This window comes from Typopeltis vanoorti, chromosome 6, assembly GCF_054136105.1.
Source record: "Typopeltis vanoorti isolate ZY-2024b chromosome 6, IOZ_Tvanoo_1.0, whole genome shotgun sequence".
In the NCBI taxonomy this organism is placed as follows: domain Eukaryota; kingdom Metazoa; phylum Arthropoda; class Arachnida; order Uropygi; family Thelyphonidae; genus Typopeltis; species Typopeltis vanoorti.
In genome coordinates this window covers 15315733-15336259 of record NC_143554.1, presented here as the reverse complement: position 1 = coordinate 15336259, position 20527 = coordinate 15315733, and the positions used below count along the sequence as shown (strand labels likewise).

At 35.2% G+C, this 20527-nt stretch overlaps 1 protein-coding gene across 1 annotated transcript in view; it reads right to left on the bottom strand.

The window, feature by feature from the left end:
- The window catches only part of Vps13D (vacuolar protein sorting 13D), a 1260195-nt gene that overhangs the window by 695072 nt on the left and 544596 nt on the right, over positions 1–20527 (bottom strand). Inside the window, exons 38-39 of the mRNA XM_090393926.1 lie at positions 20089–20237; positions 8295–8455 (exon numbers count right to left, since the gene is read on the bottom strand). Of these exons, the coding sequence (XP_090250052.1) occupies positions 8295–8455; positions 20089–20237 (310 nt within the window). The remainder of the gene's footprint in view (positions 1–8294; positions 8456–20088; positions 20238–20527) is intronic.

The following is a 20527-nucleotide window of genomic DNA, read 5'->3' as shown; positions in this document are numbered from 1 at the left end:
AATCACTGGTAACCAGAGCACACAGATTTTGCTTCTCTGAGGAATCTCTAAAACGAGAATTGGAAATAATCAAAAACACAGCCAATCTAAATGGATACAATCCTAAAACTACTCAAAAAATCATCAGCCACTTCCCCCACACATCAACCTAGACAAGAACACGCCCATAAGATTCCCATACCCTATGTCAAAGGCATCTTAGAGTGACTTTCAAAAATTATGATAAAATACAATCTTGCTGCGACCTACAAACCCATCAACCAGATCTACAACTTGTTACCTTTGCCAAAAGACAAACTCCCACCTCTGTTACTACCCGGTGTGTACGAGGTACCATGCTCCTGTAAACTGTCGTACTATGGGCAGACAGGCAGATCTGTTCTTAAACGCATCTCTGAACATCAAGATCATATCCGTCTCATCAAGCCGCAGAAATCTGTCATCTCCCAACACCGAGTTTAAAACCCAAACCATGAGATCCACTGGGAAATGACAAACTTCTACACAGATCTTCATACACACATGAATGTTTATATAAAGAAAGTGATGAAGCCGTACTTCACAGATCCAATCTAAACTGCAATGATGTTCTTGCCATTCCTAAAGTATGGGAAATTGTCATACAAAATTGGGTAAAATAATTCAATCTTAATTTAATCTAAATAATCTAATGTTTTTTTTTTTTTTTTTTTTTTTTGAATGCTGCCCTATCTGTATGTTATTCCTGGTATTGTTCTCAACTGTATTGATGATGTCGTAAGACACTTAGGTTGAAATATTTACGTATTAAAAAACCGTATTACTGTGGTTTTACGTGTGTTTATTTAGTTTTGTCTTCTTTGGTGCTTAAAAAATGGCTTCTGCGCTCTGTTTTGACTGCTGTTTGGATTCTGGTGTGTAATGGTGAATCCAAGTCTCTTATATAGTAATAAATCGACACACAAAATCAGTTTCATTCTTGTTAAAATTATCCAAGCACTGTTCAGAGATTTTCATGTGAGTGCATTTTTGATCTGCTGTGAGGAAGCACAGCACCCATGTTGGGCAAAGCTTTTTTATTTGCAATTCTTCATGCAAAATATATCCTACACATTCTTTTGAAATGCCTGTAGTCTCAGCAATTTCATGCACTTTGACTCGTCAGTCATTCAATACCATATCGTGCACTTGATCAATGACTTCTGGTGTTGTTACACTTTTTGGACATCCTTCACATGGATCATCTTCAAGATTGGTACAGTCGTGTTTAAACTCAGCAGCCCATTTCTTAATTGTCGAAAATGAAGGAGAAGAGTGCCTATAAACTTTTATCAACTCCAAATGAATTTCTTTTGCCATTAAACCTTCTTTTACAAAGAATTTTATAACTGCACGATACTCAATTTTATTCACTTCAAGGCATACAGACACCACTTTTGCTTCAGACAGCTGTATAAAATGATAAAATGACTTGCAATTGCATGTGGATGTTTATGACAGATGTACCAACTTAGAAAAAAAATCATGCCGATAATGTTACCCTCTATAGCCAAGGTTGAGAACTTTTCAAGCCACCCTCATAAGTAAACGATTTAATTCTGTTTAATTGCAGGCATGCATACACACTTCAGTACCCTAATTTTTTTTTTTTACTTGGCTGCCTTGCAATTGCATACAAGCAGGGATTCCATTCTTCATCCAAGTTAAAAAAAAAAAAAAAACAATTAGGGTAATGTTTATGCATGCTTGCAATTAAACAGAATTAAATTGTATACTTATGAGGGTGGTCTGAAAAGTTCTCGGCCTCGGCTATAGATGATAACACTATCAGCACGATTTTTTTTCTAAGTTGGTACATCTGAATTGGAAAAATGAAGCATTGGAAGTGGTCCATAAATTACTAATAACTTCTATTTTCAGAGGATCTCTACAGCATAGTAATAATATGCTCCAAATATGGAAACGTGAGCAAACTTTTGTGATTTGTGAATCTGGTTACATGCTTTCATATATATATATATATATATATATATCATTATCCTCCTCAAAAGTTTGGAATCATTTCTACACTAGGCATCGTGATCACACTCTTCTTGATGATGAGATAGAACTTAATAAAGAACTCAATTTTCTCAGGTCTACTTTTCAACAAAAAACAATTGACAAATTCCTATTAAATCCACCTGCTAGTCATAAAGAAGAGACCAATAGAGTGAAAGGTAATATTTCTATACCATACATAAGCTCTGTCTCAGCCAAATTGGCCAAGGTTCTTAGGAAATACAACATAAGAACTTTATTTACTCCTCCTCTGAAAATCCGCTCCTCAGTGAGCCATCCAAATCCTAGACATCACAACCGTAAATATCCATGTGTTTACCAGATTTGATGCAACTGTGATATACCATACTTTGGCCAAACAGAAAAATCGATCGAGTTACATTGAAGAACATAAGAGAGACATCAGTTACAGGAGAATGCGAGCCAGTGCTTTGTCTAGTCATGTTCTGTTCTTGGCTGATTCTATTGAAGAAAACCTTAGCCATACAGTCCCATGGGACAAGTCGAATAACATTTTCCTTTGCCACGATGAATTACAAAGAAAGCTAATAAGGATCAAAAGAAATCATTCTCAATCCCCTACATCTCAATAACAACCTGAGTTACAACCTTTCAGACTCATTGTGCTATGATCAAATACTGGCATTCGCGAGATGCTATACGTATATGCATACGCCCAACAATGATGCCAACGAGAGAACAGTTTGAATGCGCAGACTTCAATGTTTCAACACTGAATATATATATGCTATGGTTAAAGTGATAAAACCGGTTATTATTAATAATTATCAGTTAAAGTGAATAATTACTAGAGGAGTCTGGTAAATGTAATAAAAACATGTTTATAGGCTTTATATATAGGTTTTCATTCTCAATAGAAATTATAACAGGTTAGGTTAGGTTAATTTATAATGAAAATTATAAATTAACTTTTTATTATAAATTTATAATGAAAAGTAAGGAAAGTACTTCTTTTGCACTTAATGAAATCAGAAATCATAAACTAACCTAACCTAAGCTTTATTGGTTAGGTTAGTTTATAATGAAAAAAAAGTAAGAAAAGTACGTCTTTTACACTTAATGAAATCAGAAATCATTATAAACTAACCTGGATGTCGCATGTCGAACTAGAGTGTAGTCATAGTTTGTTGTGGGCATATTAATGGGTATGAAAAATAAATGTTGTTGGGGCTAAGCTTATTGATTGCGGGCAGATAAATGGGGATAACAAATAAAAGTTGTTGTGGGCATATGAATGGGGATTATAGATAAACGTCGTTGCCGTACCTCTTTCCTCATCAATGGAGAAAAACACTGATCAGTTCCTCTCTGATTTATCTATTATCCCCATTCATCTTCCAACAACAACAACTTTTATTTGTTATCCCCATTTATCTGCCTGCAATCATTAAGCTCAGCCCAAAACATTTATCTTTCATCCCCATTAATGGGCCCATGACAAACTACATCTACACTCTGGTTCGACATGCGACATCCAGATTAGTTTAGGTTAGGTTAGTTTATAATGATTTCTGATTTCATTGAGTGCAAAAGAAGTACTTTCCTTACTTTTTTCATTATAACCTAACCTAACCAATAAAGATTAAGTTAGTTTAGGTTAGGTTATAATGATTTCTGATTTCATTGAGTGCAAAAGAAGAACTTTCCTTACTTTTTTCATTATAAACTAACCTAACCTAAGCTGTTATAATTTCTATTGAGAATGAAAACCTATATATAAAACCTATAAACATGTTTTTTTACATTTGCCAGGCTCCTCTAGGAATTATTCACTTTAACTCGTTAAAGTGAATAATTCTAATTATTCACTTTAACCTGTAATTATTAATAATAACCGGATTTATCACTTTAACCGTAACATATACATTAACTTTCTGTGATGTTTACAATTATTTCCTCTATGTTTTACTGGTTATTTCTTTTTAATGTGCACCTGAAGAAGGCTGATACAAGCTGAAACTAGTTGTGCTAATGAACTTTGTTTTCGTTTTTCTCAGTTTCTAGTCATTCAATTTAAAAAATAAAAAAATAAAAAAATAAATAAAAATAAATATATATATATATATATATATTTTTGTTTTGTTTCATTGAAGCAACAGATTTGCTCGGCTATAGTCATTCAATTTTTTCAATTACATGCACCCACATTTATATTATAAAAATATATATAATTAGATTAATAATTAATATAATTAAAATATTTAATTTAATGTTATTAGTTAATATAAGTTAATATTAGTATTAGCAACAATTGTCTGTCAACTGTTAACTGTCACCATACAGGCTGCATAAAAAAAGTTGCAATTATTTAAGTAAAGGGATATTACATCCCATATTGTTTCATAGCCAAATAAGAAACTCACAGAGTTTCATGTTGAATATAGAAACTATATAAAGTTCGGAGAGTCCAAGCGTAAGCAAATACCTGGATAGTGCAACACTACATAATCCATATGGTAATGCAACACCAAGGCAACTCATAGTAAGGGTGGAGCAAGCTCCAATCACTTTTCTTGGTATTTACCCATAATGTGAAACCCAGCTCCTAGGGGCTGTATTATTGTTCTACATTATGAGAGAACGTCACGACCCAGACCGGTTTCAAATTTTATTGAGGTCTCATCATTGAATAGGTAGACCTGCATAATACCAAGTTTGCAGCAAACAGAACGAAACTCTGTGAGTTTCTTATTCGGCTATGAAACAATATAGGATGTAATATCCCTTTACTTAAATAATTTCACGACACCGAATTGAAGCCTTTGGCTCTTCATATAATTAGTAATTTATTAGGACACCTTCTTGGCAATTCTTATAATAGGGTATTTAAGTTCTATTTGCTGCAAACTTGGTATTATACAGGTCTACCTACTCACTGATGAGACCTCAATAAAGGTTGAAACGGTCTGGATAGTGACCTCTCATAACGTAGAACAATAATACAGCTTCTAGGAGCTGGGTTTCACATTATGGGTAAATACCAAGAAAAGTGATCGGAGCTTGCTCCACCCTTACTATGAGTTGCCTTGGTGTTGCACTACCATATGGATTATGTAGTGTTGCACTATCCAGGTATTTGCTTACGCTTGGACTCGCCGAACTTTATATAGTTTCTATATTCAACATGAAACTCTGTGAGTTTCTTATTCAGCTATGAAACAATATGAGATGTAACATCCCTTTACTTAAAAAATTTCATGTTGCTGAATTGAAGCCTTTGGCTCTTCATATAATTAGTAAAAAGTTGCAATTTGGTTTTTGTTATAGGTGCCCAATACATTCTAAGAAATAAAAAAAAAAAAAAAAAAAAACATATGACAAATATTTCAGAAATATTTTCCTTTCTCTTTACAGGAAATGCAGACACTGAAAATATTCAATAAAGTATCTATGATAGGTACAGTTCCTCAATGGTGAAATAATTTCAGGTCATATGTAGAGGATACTTCAATAAGTATACAGATACATATTATGTAGAGTTTGGGAAGAGCTGACCTAGATGATCCCTGGCCTATCTATCTGCCTGCCTGCCTGCTAGTATGCAGCTAGATATTCAATATTCATGTGCCAACATATGACAATTGCACTATCATAATGATGAGAAATATTGATAGCAACATTCTTTTTGTCAATGTCAACAGTGGTGACAGCTTCAACCAGTCAAAGTAATTTTGCACAATTTGCAGTAGGTCATGCTCCATTTCTTCGGAAAAGAAATTAGCCATGTAAGAGAGCAATTGCAAAAATTATTTTCTTTATAATGTTAATTGTAAAGCATTTCCTAACTCCAAAACAGTATGACTACTGCACTCAAAGATGATTTCCAATTATACAAATGCAACATTCTCTTCTCAGCCTGACCTCCACAGATCCAGTCTCAGTTTCTGACACCATCGATGGTTTTTTTACAATGCCAGGGTGTCCCCAGTCAATATTACTGCATTTTTATGACATCAAAAATCAATGCCAGAACATTTTGATTTTGATTTCTAAGTGATAATAATAAAGTACAGAATGGAAAAAAGTGGCCAGTACTATTTTATAACTTAACGTTCTCTTTGTATATTATACTTAAGGATTAGCTTTTACAATAAGACATACAGTTCTACTTCTTATCATAAAGAGCCAGAAGGGAATATAAATGATCAGATGTGACTTATAATGAAGTCAGCACTGGTGGACTTACTGTAGCTTTCTAATGAAATACTCCTATATTGTGTTTTTGATTACCATAACATCAATGAACAATATTAATCCTGATTTCACAGGCCATTCCTGGAAGTCAGCTTCCAGGATGCATACGAGAACAGATTGACAGAATGTGATCTTCAAAGTTTGAAGAATAGTTGAAGGAGAGGAGATGATAGAAACATACCAAGAAAGAAGATCTTCAGCACAAAAATAGGTGAACTTTTGGAATTTATGGCAGATGGAGGTTTCTTCTTGTTGCATATGATAGGGATGGACTGGACTACTGGTAGATGTTCTGTGTGTGCATTCAGAAACTATGTTCAAAAGATATATGACAGGTATTTTGGTATGATAGACTAAAATACAGTAGCACACAGATTAATCCGAAAAAGCCGAATTTTCGTCAAGGTTTTGGTTTTCTTTGAGTTTTTGTTTACTATTTTCAGTTTTGGTTTTAGTTTACTATTTTGGTTGATTGCTGCATGTTTTAACTATCTCTACAATGTTTATTAATAGTGTTGTACATATTTAATAGTGTAAACAAGTTGACATTTGCAGTGTTTAATTCATTCTGTGTAGTTATAAAATGGATATATCTCCAAGAAAGTGTTCAAAAATATGTACTCTTTCTCAGCACACATCCATGACTCAAAGACAAATTGCCAATAAGCTTGGTGTTGGTTTGGATACTGTTAATGCAATTTTAAAGAGGTTTAGGGAGATAGGTATCTTTTCTCCTGACAGAAAAGGAAAATGCAGGCTAAAAAGGAAAACTACACTTACTCAAGATCATTTACTAGTTAGGAAAAGTAAATTAAATCAAAGATTATCTGCTGTAGACTTAAATAAAGACTTGGCAGCTAGCAGGATTAATGTTTCTGACATGACAGTCAGTCGAAGATTGCTGGACGCAGGAGGAACTGTCCACTGATCAAAAAGAAACAACTACTGACAAAGGCCATGCAGAAAAGAGGCTCCAGTAGGAAAAAGTGTACAGATTGCAAGATTCGACTATTGAGAAGTGGAAGGAGGTCATATTCTCAGATGAGAGCCATTTTTTTGTCCAAGGAGAGCAATTACCCTATTTTGGAAAATCAGCAGCTGAGAAGACTTCTTCCACCAACCTTCAACAATGCCTAAATACCCAAATGAAAAGATGTTCTGGGATTGTTTTACACATGACGGTCCAGGATCACTTGTGCCTGTTGATAGTATGATGAAAAGTGACCAATACATAAAAATATTGGAGGAAAAAGTGGACCCACAGATCGAGAAATCCAAACAGCTCATCTCCTTGCAGATATGTCTAATGTTATGCATTAAGGGAGGGCCACTACCCAGACTGGGTAGTGGCCCTCCCTTAATTCGATGTTTATTGAGGTCTCGTCAGTGGAAGGCAGGCCCAGAAGTGGAGATACCAAGGTCAAAACCGGTCTGGGTAGTGGCCCTCCCTTAATGCATAGCATTATACATATCTACAAGGAGATGTGTTTTGCATTATGGGAGATACTGAGTAGGAGTGATGTTAGCTTGGTCCACCTTTGCTCTGAGATGCCCAGTGTTGTACTACCTTACCTCAGTCCTGAAGATATTTTCAGGTGCAAACTTTGTTTGCTCACACTTGGATAAAGGATTAAACTAAATTTATTATAGTCTAACCAAGTGAAAAATAAACTTTCAACTTAATTCTTGAAAATGATAGTGTGTTTCCATAATTTTGAAAGTTTATTTTTCACTTGGTTAGAGTATAATAAAATTAGTTTAATCCTTTATCCAAGTGTGAGCAAACAAAGTTTGCGCCTGAAAGTATCTTCAGGACTGGGGTAGTACCACCTTACCCCAGTCCTGAAGATACTTTCAGGCGCAAACTTTGTTTGCTCACACTTGGATAAAGGATTAAACTAATTTTATTATGTTTCCATAATTATTCATAATGATTTCGGCACAACATCATGGAATCAGTGTAACTAAAGATATCAGAATAGAAATATAAAACATCTGGAATTTCTCAAATTTTCTTCTTTATATCATTATGTACATACCTGCTTTTTTATAGAAAATGATGGAAATAGCAGTTCTAATTCTGGATCTATGTTCTTAATATCAAAGCCTGATAATATTTTAGAGCAACGAGATGCTGAATATAGGTCCATATCTAGTAATTCTACATAAATTACATCCAGAAGACAAGTATGCCTCTTATCTGTTTAAAAAAAAGTTTTTAAACTGGTAAAAAAATGCATAAAAAATGATACAATCACTTTATCACAAGAAATGCACAAGCATTATAAAAATTTATCACCAAAGACATGAATATAAGAAATTAATCACAAATCCTATAGGTAGGTGTTAATTAATTTATTAGTTTTTTTCTGGTTCATCTCTGATTTGAAATAACTGTAATTTAATTCCAAAAGTTTTGCTTTAACTTTTTTCTACCCCTTGTTTCTAAAATATAATACATTTAATTTCAGGATGAATCACTACTAGAATCACACTATCTTATTCATAACAAATAAGAATACCCTTTTTTAATCAAGGTTATCAAAGAGGGAGATTATTATTTCATTGACTGCTGCCCTGCATTTGTAAATCAGACCCGGGGATGTGGAGTATTTTTCACAAATTATAATATTTAGACAATCTATTACTTCTGAAATTTGTTCAGGAGGCTTTTCTATTTTCTAGTCAATACAATATAATAACAAACCCATTGTGTTTGGGAGCTCCCCTATTTTTTGAACTCATTGACTTAGAGTCTGTAGTTAAGTGAGTCAGACTAATAATCATTAATGTGCATTACAACTAAACAATAAATCAGAAACAGGTAATACAAATTGTGAATAAAGCATATCTTAAAATTATACTTAAGGTAGAAATGCAATCCTTTGTAATTCTGCTATCTTCACTAAAGATTGCATGTGCATGTGTGCGTGTACACACACATACAAATCAATTCAGGATACTAGTATAGCGCCATTGCACATGACCTACAGATAGTCTTTTCTGTTAGTGAATATTAGCAATTATTTTGGTTTTATATTACTTAATTTAGACTGTAAACTTAAGTGCATGTGTTTGTGAAGCTTAATATGGGATACTGTTTAGAAAGCATTTTTTCATGGCACTAATGAATACAAGAAAAATGGTGACCAAGGTTTCTGAGTTCACTGAGTTTGGAATGAGGGATTTTGTACAATGTAGTGTGTGTGTGTGCTTTTTGTATTCATTGCCAAGAGTAAATGGGTTACTGTATGAAAGTGAGTGTGTCATAAATGTTTTATACCTTAGTACAAGAAATGTGAATAATGTGGAAAGCAGGAAAATGAAATGACAAATATTAAAGATATAAGGAAAGATAGAGAGAGTGTTCTGGAGAATCTGAAAGTAGAAAACAGTGGTGCATGAAATATGAAGAAGAACACGAAAGAAGTGGCTGAAAGAATTAGGATGATGAGGTGACAGTAAGAAGTGAAATAACGTGCTTACACGATGTTCTTCTCAGGAGAAAATAAGAGATGGAGTGACTGGAGAAAGAAACAATGGATATATGTCTAATGGATTAACATTTGAGCAAAGTGTTGTTTAGTAAGAGTTTGGAAGTACAAAACCAGATTAACTAGAGATATTAGGGGAGATGCAATCATGCATGTGTGGGGCCACCCCTGGGATAAATGAGGGCGAGTACAGTGATTATGTAATGCTGAATGCAATTTCACAACTTTAGGATTGGAATGGGTTTGAAATGACATTATTCAAGGATTGGAAGTTTTTCTATTTGGTTATACTATAAATTAAAGATACCAAGAAATTAGATACTTGGTTTAATCCTTTATCCAAGTGTAAACAAACAAAGTTTGAGTCTGAAGTATTTTCAGAGGCAACTCATATATAGAAGCTAATAACTTCATATCATTCGCCTCAATATCCCATAATGCAAAGCACATATCCTTATGGGTATGTATAATGCTGTGCATTATACATACATTATTGTTATATATATTATTGTCATACATACATTATACATTATTGAGGAGTTCGAGGTTATATCGTAGTGTGTAGTGTTCGTGCAAGCTCCTGATAAGATAAGTATTATTTTCAGTATCGCTGATAAAATTACTTAATATTGCGTAGTTTTGTTTGCCTTGCGTATTTTAATGTGTCTGTTTGTGTGTTTTTGGTGTGTTATAACTTATTATTTGATAAAACACGTTGCAAATAATTTTGGCACCTGTATGAAGGAAAATGGCGGTCAGTAATGATGGTTCGCCATCTTTATCAAAGAACGGTAGTATAAAAGAAATGAGTCAGTGTACTAGCTGTGAAATGTACGCTTTGCGGAGTGCGGTCGGAGTGTGGATAGATAATTAAGGATTGAATGTGTGTAGAAAATGTAGAGAGAATGAGGAATTGAAGTGTATTTCGGATCGTGAGTGTGATATTTTTGTCAAACTTCAGAATGAAGAAAATAGCAATATGACAAGAAACGGCAAGGTTGTAAATGAGAATTATGAGAGTGTGAATGTAGAAAGTGTGAATGATAGTATTAATGGTTTCTCAGAGAATAAAAAAGATGAGACAGATGCATTGGTGAGATCGCGTTGTTGAATGGTGCGATAGAAAGGGCAAAACAGCAGCTAGAGTGCATGAACAAAAGTCGACTGAATGAACCAACCAATAATAAAAGGTATGACAGGAAAAATAGACGTATGAATGTGAACATGAACAAAATGAAGGATAGAGTGCTGTATGGAGACTCGTTAGTACAAGGTGTGTTAGTAGCGGATTTGACAAAATCGTACCAACCTGGTGCGACCATAAAGGATGTAACTGAGTCTATTAGAGAGCAAAAGGAAAAGGAAAGGAAATGTTTGTTGTGGCAGGTACGAATGATTTGAAAGGAGATAAAATGGAAATGATAGAAGACCTGAATGAATTGTTTGAGGTAGCAAAAGAAAAGAGTGAGAGAGTTAGAATGATTAGTGTTTTGCCACGGTATGACAGTGAAATGTTTAAAAGGAGGGCCATAATTGTGAATGACTTTATGCGTGGGTTATGTATGACGAGTGGCGTGGAATTTGTGGACGTGTGGAGTGAGTTTGATGGGCGAAAGGATCTATATAAGATGGATGGCTTGCATTTGAATGGTTACAGTGTAAGAAGACTTGAGAAAGTGTTGCTGAATGTAGTGGATGTGCAAATTCAGGGAAACTAGATTTGTTAAGGGGGGGGGAGTAGACATACAGTCCTTAGGGAGGCAGTTGAATGTAAGAATGAATATAATATGCTAGAGCAAATAAGGACAACAATCCAGAGTGGGATAGTTAATATAAGGCATCAAGGTAGGGTTGGGGCTAATGGGGGTCTTAAATTCATGTACACTAATACTAGGAGTATTAGGAACAAGAAGGAAGAGTTTTTGGCCATGGTTGGCACTTCCAGACCACAGGTTATTGGTATTAGTGAAACATGGCTGACTGTAGATGATATAGCTAGTGGGATTGAATGTGATGAGTATAGTGTGTTCAGGAATGACAGAGAGAATAAAATGGGGGGAGGAGTATTGTTGATGATAGCTGATGAGCTACAACCAAGGAGAATAGAAGTTGAATTGCAGGATAGAGAAAAGAGCACATTTGAGGACATTTGGTGTGAGATTGTGGCTCGCAGAACTAAATATACAATTGGGTGCTGCGATAGACCAGGTGATGGAAAAGATGGTGGTGACAGTATGCACACGCAAATAGAAGAAATGAGTGGAAGGAGGGTGATTATTATGGGAGATTTCAACTATGGTCGCAGTGATTGGAGTGAGGAGAAGACACACGGGAGGAAGGAATTCGATTTTATGCAGTTATTAAGGGATAACTATAGTTTGCCCACCATTTCTAGATCCCTTCTTGGCTTGGTGCCAAGAAGGGATCTAGAAATGGTGGGTCTAGCTTGGTGCAAAAGAATACTCAATAATGTGCTGACATTCTGCGAAAAAGAATCGTCAGAAGGCCGTCTTCTTGTTCCCCTTTCTCAAATCATAAAGCGTGCAAGTGCGGGCGTATCGGGGTCGACTGTTAAAAGAATTCGTAGGGAATCCAAAGGTGAAGATAAGTCAAAATTTAAATCTCCTAAAAAAAAGCGCCAGAGAAAGAAAACCATCGAAACCGTAGCTTTGAATGATTTTGATGTAGACGTTATAAGAAGAACTATTCACGAATTTTACGTAGTCGAGAAAAGTGTACCAACTGTTCCGAAATGGATTCCTGTGCTTAAAGAAAAAATTAATTTTCCTTGGAAAAGAGAAACTTTAAGGAAAATACTTCATGAAATCGGATTTTGTTTTAAAAAGTCATAGAATAAAAGGAAGCTTATCATGGAGCGAAGTAACATTGTTTTATGTAGAACGCAGTATTTGCATGTATTAACACTCTACGTACATTTTCCGAACTGTTATACAAGCAAAATAGTTACACTTTAAAAACAGCAATGTTCGTAAAAGAAAATCTAAATTTTCCGACATGTAATAATTACATCCCAGAAGACAGACTGATTACCCTATTATCGGAATGGATTATCCTTTTTCTGAGATGCGCAGAAGTGTCGAGGGACCTGAAATCGGTGGGCGAACTATATCGGCAACAGCATGTAATGGAAAATACTAGGAGTCAGAGAGTGCTTGACCTAGTAATTACATCTGAGGATTTGGCTGTAACAAATATGACCACATTGCCACCAATCGGTGAGAGTGATCATAGGGTCTTGACTTGGGAGGTGGCTAGAGGTGTAGAATTTTCAATTAATATAATAAACACATGTAATAATAAACAAACTCAGTTTGTTTATTACATCCCAGAAGACAGACTGATTACCCTATTATCGGAATGGATTATCCTTTTTCTGACATGCGCAGAAGTGTCGAGGGACCTGAAATCGGTGGGCGAACTATATCTGCAACAGCATGTAATGGAAAATACTAGGGGTCAGAGAGTGCTTGACCTAGTAATTACATCTGAGGATTTGGCTGTAACAAATATGACCAGATTGCCACCAATCGGTGAGAGTGATCATAGGGTCTTGACTTGGGAGGTGGCTAGAGGTGTAGAATTTTCAATTAAGACAGGGTATATGTGGAATTATCGGGCTGGAAAGTATGACAAGCTTAGGAGTTTGATTGGCTCAGTGCCATGGCATGTACAACTGCAAGGACTAGAAGTTGATAGTGCATGGGAGGTAGTTAAGAAGTGCTTGCATGAAGCAATGGCTGACTGTATACCTAGAGTCCGAATAATAAATCAAGTAGGGGTTAAATGGATGAATAACACCAAAGCTTGAGCTGCAAAAAAAGAAACAACTATGGAGGGAATTTAAGGAGAGAGGTGACCGGCAGGCACATGAACTGTATAAAGCGCAGGCCAGAAGGGTGACGAGTGTGGTAAGAAAAGCAAAAAAGGATTACGAAAGAACATTGGCCATGCAGGCTAAAGAGAACCCTAAACAGTTTTTTAGATATGTTGCAAGTAAAAGAAAAAATGTATATGGCAGAATGATTTTAAAGTATGTCGATGGTAGGGAGGTAACTGAATCAGTTGATATAGTTGAGTTACTGAGTGAGCACTTTGCAAGAATATATCATCCAGGTGGGGACATTGCAGAAATGAATGAACCAATACATTATACGGGAATTCTGGTGAATGAAGTGGAGGTGAGTAGTCTATTGCAAAACCTCAATGTCAATACATCTGTGGGATTGGATGGTATACCAGCTCATGTAGTATGTGAAGCGGCAAAAGAATTGTCAATATCCATGACCATTTTGTTTAATTTGAGTCTCGGGTCTGGGTTAGTCCCGAGGGGGTGGAAAGAGGGTAAAATAGTTCCACTGCATAAAGGAGGTTCCAAGACTGCTGTTGTAAATTACCGACCGATTAGCATATCAGGAATCATTGTCAAAGTCTTTGAGAAATTAGTCAAGAGAAGAATACAGGATTGGATAGATGAAAATGGGATATTGTATGGGGGACAACATGGTTTTGTGAAGGGTAGATCATGCCTCAGTAACTTGCTCACGTTTTATAACACAGTGACAGCTGAACTGAATAGGGGTAGTGGGTTTACAGTGATACTACTGGACCTTGCCAAGGCCTTTGATAGGATACCATATGGAACCCTAATCAGTAAACTGGAGCAGATGGGGATGGATATAGGTTTGGTGAGATGGATAGGAGGGTGGTTGAAGGAGAGATACCAGAGAGTGGTTTATTCAGGAGTGGAGTCAAAAAGACGTCTTGTGACTAGTGGAGTGCTGCAGGGCTCTGTTCTTGGACTACTGCTTTTCAATTTGTTCATCAATGATATTGGAAAGGATTTGAGAGGAGTGTTCACTTGTTTGCTGATGATGCAAAGTTGGGTAGAGCAATTGTGAGTGCACAGGATGTCAAAATTTTACAGGATGATTTGGATAGTTTGGAGGACTGGGCTAGAAAAAATGGATGTCAGTTTAATGTGGCAAAGTGTAAGGTTATGCACTTTGGGGTGAAAAGAATAGCAGCAGTATATCGCATTGGTGGAACCGTACTCCAGGAGATTGATGAGGCCAGGGATTTGGGAGTGTTGGTGGATAAGGAGTCGAAGTTTAGGGGGCACATTGCAAAAGTAACTAAAACAGCTCACCAAATCACTTGGCTTCTGAAAAATACTTTAACATGCAGAGACAAACAAGTTTTTGTTCCTCTGTATCAAGCCTTGATAAGACCCCATCTGGACTTCTGTGCCCAGTTATGGGCACCAGGGTTTCTTCGTGATGGGGAGGAAGTGGAGAGGGTCCAGAGACGAGTGACCAAGATGATAGCAGGTCTGTGGAATGAACCTTATGAGAATAGATTGAAGATTTGTGGGTTGCAGAAATTGGATGATAGGCGAAGGAGAGGTGATATGATTGAGACTTTCAAATTACTGAAGGGTTTTTATAAGATTGATCCAGAAGATATTTTTGAAAATATGACTGGTGGTGGGAGGACTAGGGGCCATGCATGGAAGCTGGGCAAGAGCATGGTTGATAAGGGTGTTAGAGCTAGGTTTTTTACTTGGAGAGTGGTGAATGAGTGGAATAAGCTTCCAGAGTCTGTTGTGGGTGCTACGACCATGAATGAGTTCAAGGCAAGATATGATAGATACTGTGTGAATGTTGAATAGTTGTTCCAGACATGATGTTAGGGCCTCCCTCAATGAGTCTGTCGACTCCTTGAAGTTTCCTGGAACAATAATAATAATAATAATAATTATGGGAAGGATCACTCCTCAGACTGGTTTCGACCTTTATTGAGGTCTCATCAGTGGGAGCCAGACCCAGAAGTGATATTAAAGTTGAAGTAATGCCGAAGTCATATTTTCATATGAGTATCCAAAAGGTGTCACACCTTATTTTTAAAATACTCTGGAACAAAATTCTTTAATCCAGAGTATTTCTCTTACTCATACAGCAAACCTTGCACTGCTCAAACATCTCAAGCTTCACACTCATCTACAATAAGTGTCCTGAACACTGATCTCCTTGTCATCCTGTAATGGGGCAATAACAACCTGGTCACCTTCCAATGCATTATGGGAAGGGCCATTACCCAGACCGGTTTCAACCTTTATTGAGGTCTCATCAGTGGAAGCCAGACCCAGAGGCAATACTAAGGTTGAAGCAATGCTGAAGTCATATTTTGATAGCATTACTTTGCCTCCAATTGGGGAGGTAGAGTGTCTACCTTGTAGTGTATGGGAAGTGGTCAGGAATTGTTTGAGAGATGCAGTATCAGACTTCGTATCCTAGGTTAGAAGGAATTTGTAATTTATTCATGTTTTATAATAAAGTGATAGAAGAAATGAATTTTGCTGGCCTTTGCAAAACTAATTGATGTGTTAGTCACATCGCTTCCGTCTGACCTGTGGAACAACATTGACAATATCACATACAACAAAGCTGCAGCGATTTCTGATAAAACGAAGTGTAATTTAATTTAAAAATTTAATGTACTACTTCACGAAAAAGAAAAACAAAGAAAACATCTAGATTACTCCAAAGTATTAATTAATCTTTCTTAAAGAGTGGTACCGAAAAAAATCTACTTCTGAAAGATTTCAACTTCACTTTAATGCCACACTACTTACCAAAAATTGACATTAGCTCAAATAGAGAAAGGAATATGAAATCTGCCTGGTGATACATCAGATCTCATCTGTATACAGAGCACAGAATTGCTATTACAAAGCAAATTACCATCCAGGAACCTACCTTACACGGAATACACAGCCCTCAAAGAACTAAAATCAGACAAAAATATCAAAATGAAGAATTATAATTAAGGCGGATAAAGGGAAATGCAACAGTAGTTTTGAACTCTGAGGATTATAACAGAAAAATGAACATTTTTCTTGAAGATTCTAATACCTATACACCTTTAGACAAAGATCCCACCTGGCAAGCTCACAATAAAACGAATGATCTAGTTAAAAAGATACCCAATTGGACTGAAGAACTAAAAAGAACTCTACAATTGAAACACCCATTAGTTCCAAGAATATATGGTGTACCAAAAATACACAAGATAGGTATTCCTTTAAGACCGCCAGTGGATGGAAGAGACTCTCCAACCTCGAATTTGGAAAAACACCTCACCAACATGATTTTACCACACATAGAAAAAACAATATCTTTCATTAAGAATAGTGCACATTTTACTGAGAAGGTAAAGGATATATACATAGGCCTTTCAGACATCTTAGCAAGTTTGGATGTAATCAACTTGTTTACAAATGTTCCCAGAAATGAAACAGTGAATCTCCTTGAAGACCTTTTCCCGACATCTTAGAACTTTATAAACATTGCATAAAAAATACTTTTTTAATGTATCAAGACAAATTTTGGGAACAAAAAGAAGGACTGGCTATAGGCTATCCCTCTTCCTGGGTTTAGCTAACCTATATATGGAACATTTTGAAAATAATGCTTTAAACAATTATCATAAAAATACGAAAATTTGGCTAAGCTATGTAGATGATATTTTCATCATATGGCCAGGAACAACAGAGAAACTAACTGCTTTCAAAGATTACCTGAATAATACACACAACAACATAAAATTTACTTTGGAACAAGAAGAACATAAAAAACTTCCCTTTCTTGATATCCTAATAGAAGTCAATGAAAAAGATAATAAATTATCCTTCTCCATCTATAGAAAATCCACCGACACAGGAAGATTTCTGAATGCGGCCTCACACCACCACCCCTCACAAAAAATAGGTTTAATTAAAACCTTGAGGGACCGGGCTTATAATATTTCCAGCACAGAAAAACAGAGCAATGAAGAATTACAATATTTAACACAGATCCTCAAAAAAAAATAATAAAATAACCGTTATGAACCTAAGGCAATCAAAAAAATCCTCAACACACCTCATACAAGCATCTCACAAAAGCAAGATTTCAAGAACGCAATCACGCTTCCATACATCAAGAATGTTACAGACAAAATGGCCAAATTACTAAACAAACATAACATCAAAGTTGCTTTTCTACCACTGGAAAAAATTTCAAGATTTCTACATCCCCCAAAACCTCCACATTATCCTTTAAAAAAACCAGTTATTTATAAAATTCATTGTTCCTGTGGTGGCTTTGTTCCTTTGGTTTGCTCCTTTGTTCCTTTGCTACATAGGCCAGATGGGAAGAACAGAGGAAATTCATATGAACGAATACCAAAAAGACGTGCAAAAAAGAAGAGAACACAAATCAGGCCTAGCATACCATACAACTTCCACCGGCCATAATGTACTGTGGCAAAACACAAACATGTCTTACATTGAAAACAATTGTTACATAAGGAAATTTAAATAAGCTGCAAACATGCTTAGAATTCCAACGCAATGCAACAAAAACCAGGGCCTAATTCTACACCAACTTTGGTGAGCATTGATAAAATATAAACTACAGAACGTGCCAGCATCCAGCATTGTTCAAACTTAGCACTGCACTGAATCTGTATTCAGATATTTAATTTAATGAACAGTTAGGCTGCCAACTGCATAGAATGAACTATTTTGAGTAATTTCTCATTTCTAGTGTTTAAAATTTTAGTTACCATTGACCCCTGAAGATGTAAGTCAAACGACTTATAAAACTTGATGGGTTTGTTTTTTATTGTTATTTATCTTAATAAACATGTGTCCAATTACCGGAATCTTTCTTATGAACTGCTAAACCACAGAAACCTATTCCTACAATAAGAATACAGTTTGCCAAAAGTGAAACTTTGTCTATTAGATTTTTGTTTTTGGGCTTCAAAGTCACCATTTTCACATTTCAAGCTCTGAAGTAGCTTTTTTTTTTTTTTAATTGTCCAACAGAAGAAAGGTTTCAATTAAAGTGATTTAGTGCATCCATTAGACTTATAGGTTCAATCTAGATTGCACAGTCAACGTAAGGCCTACTGGGGCAAGTACAAAATGGAGAGAGCACTTGAAAAAAGTAAAGAAGATGGTCTCCATCTTGAAAAAAATTAGTTTATCTGAAATGTCAAACAACAATAAAAAAGTACACACCTTGCACATTAAAATGGCAGTAAAAGCTGGAAATAAGCTGCAATTAATTTTAAAACCCCAGAAAGTGAAAAACTTTTGTAGATCCATTAAATATAAGTGGATGCCATAATTAATATGATGCCAGGAAAAATAACAATATTTTTCATCTAAAGGATAGGGTAACAAATAACTGGCTTCCATCAAAATTCAAAATTATGCAGCTTAAATTTAATTTTTAAAATGATTCAATAGATACCTGTTATGTTGTATTCATGTCAAACTATTTTTCATAGGGTCTTGTAGAGATTTAGCATGAAGATAAAGACTGTGAGTAGGTTTCTGATAGACTTCTTAGAGAAATACCAGACTCAAAAGTTGTAATTTATGAAAGTATCCCAGTCTATCAGAATCTTTAACAAGAAACTGTATGAAGAGTGAACCTGAAACAAGCATTGCCCTATGCACTGGAAAAACAACTTGTCCTCTGTAATGTGTTATGAAAGTCACAAACAATCAAAAATAATAAATAAAGAATGATGGGAATACTGTTAATTAGCTGATTTTTGTATAAAAAAATGTTCAAAAACATAATACAGAAAGTCATGCAATTATAAAAATAGCAATTGGTAGCAGCTTATATTTTAGGTGTGTTAAGTGACTATGGAAAATTTATTTTCAAAATAAATTAGCACAGGATATGGCATGACTGCTTTCAGGAAAAGTAAAACTTCAGGTAATAGTGAAACTTGCATTACAACAAACAAAGAGCAGGTGTTTGCCAGTATGTATGTCTATACAATTAGAAAAATAGCAATTGGCAGCATTTTGTATATATTAAGTAACTATAGTAAAATTTATTTTAGAAAAAAATTAGAACAAGATACATGAAATACATAAAACTAAATAAAATGAACAAACATGAAACTAAATAAATTTGGATTTCAACTTTAGTTATTTAATAAAATAAGTTATTTTATTTACTTATCTCTAGGATGTGAACAGTCTTTTTAAAGGATTTTCAACAACTTATGCCTTCAGATGGGGCCAACTAACTGCAGCTGAGTTAGCAAGTCTCAATATGGAGATAGCAGAGTTTTTTCTCCTGCCAAAGAGGCAAACCAACCAAAGACAAAAATACACTTATGAAGGAAAGAAGTGTGGTGTGAATGATGTCGATTTGTGTAGTGGCCTTCTGCAATGAATCCTAGTCTCTGAATAATACTAATAACATTAACAATAATTCATAGAATAAAAGGCTATATAACTACACTTTACCCTTATGATCATTTGCAGGCAAAGAACGCTTCTTGTCAGAAAGAGAAGGGAAGACACCACTTTCAAAACCAGACGACTTTATGCATGTGTCATATATGAAGTCATTCTCTGAGAAATCAACTGTCATATCCGCTTCTGAATCAGTCGTACTAAAAATTGATAAAATAGTATATTAAATTAAATTGTAATAATTATCAACTTAATAATTATATAAAATTATAAGAAACAGTAATATTCATCATCATCATCAAATTCCTGACATGTACCCTCAAGGGATGTACAGGATATGATAGAACTACATGAAAAATTTACATCATTCTAACTTCCTATTTACAATTTTCCTCCAAATCAGTCTATTACTTGTCAAGACTCCAATATTATCATTATCAGATCTTATATTTCTATCGTCTAAGGCACATTGTACCGTATCAATCCACCT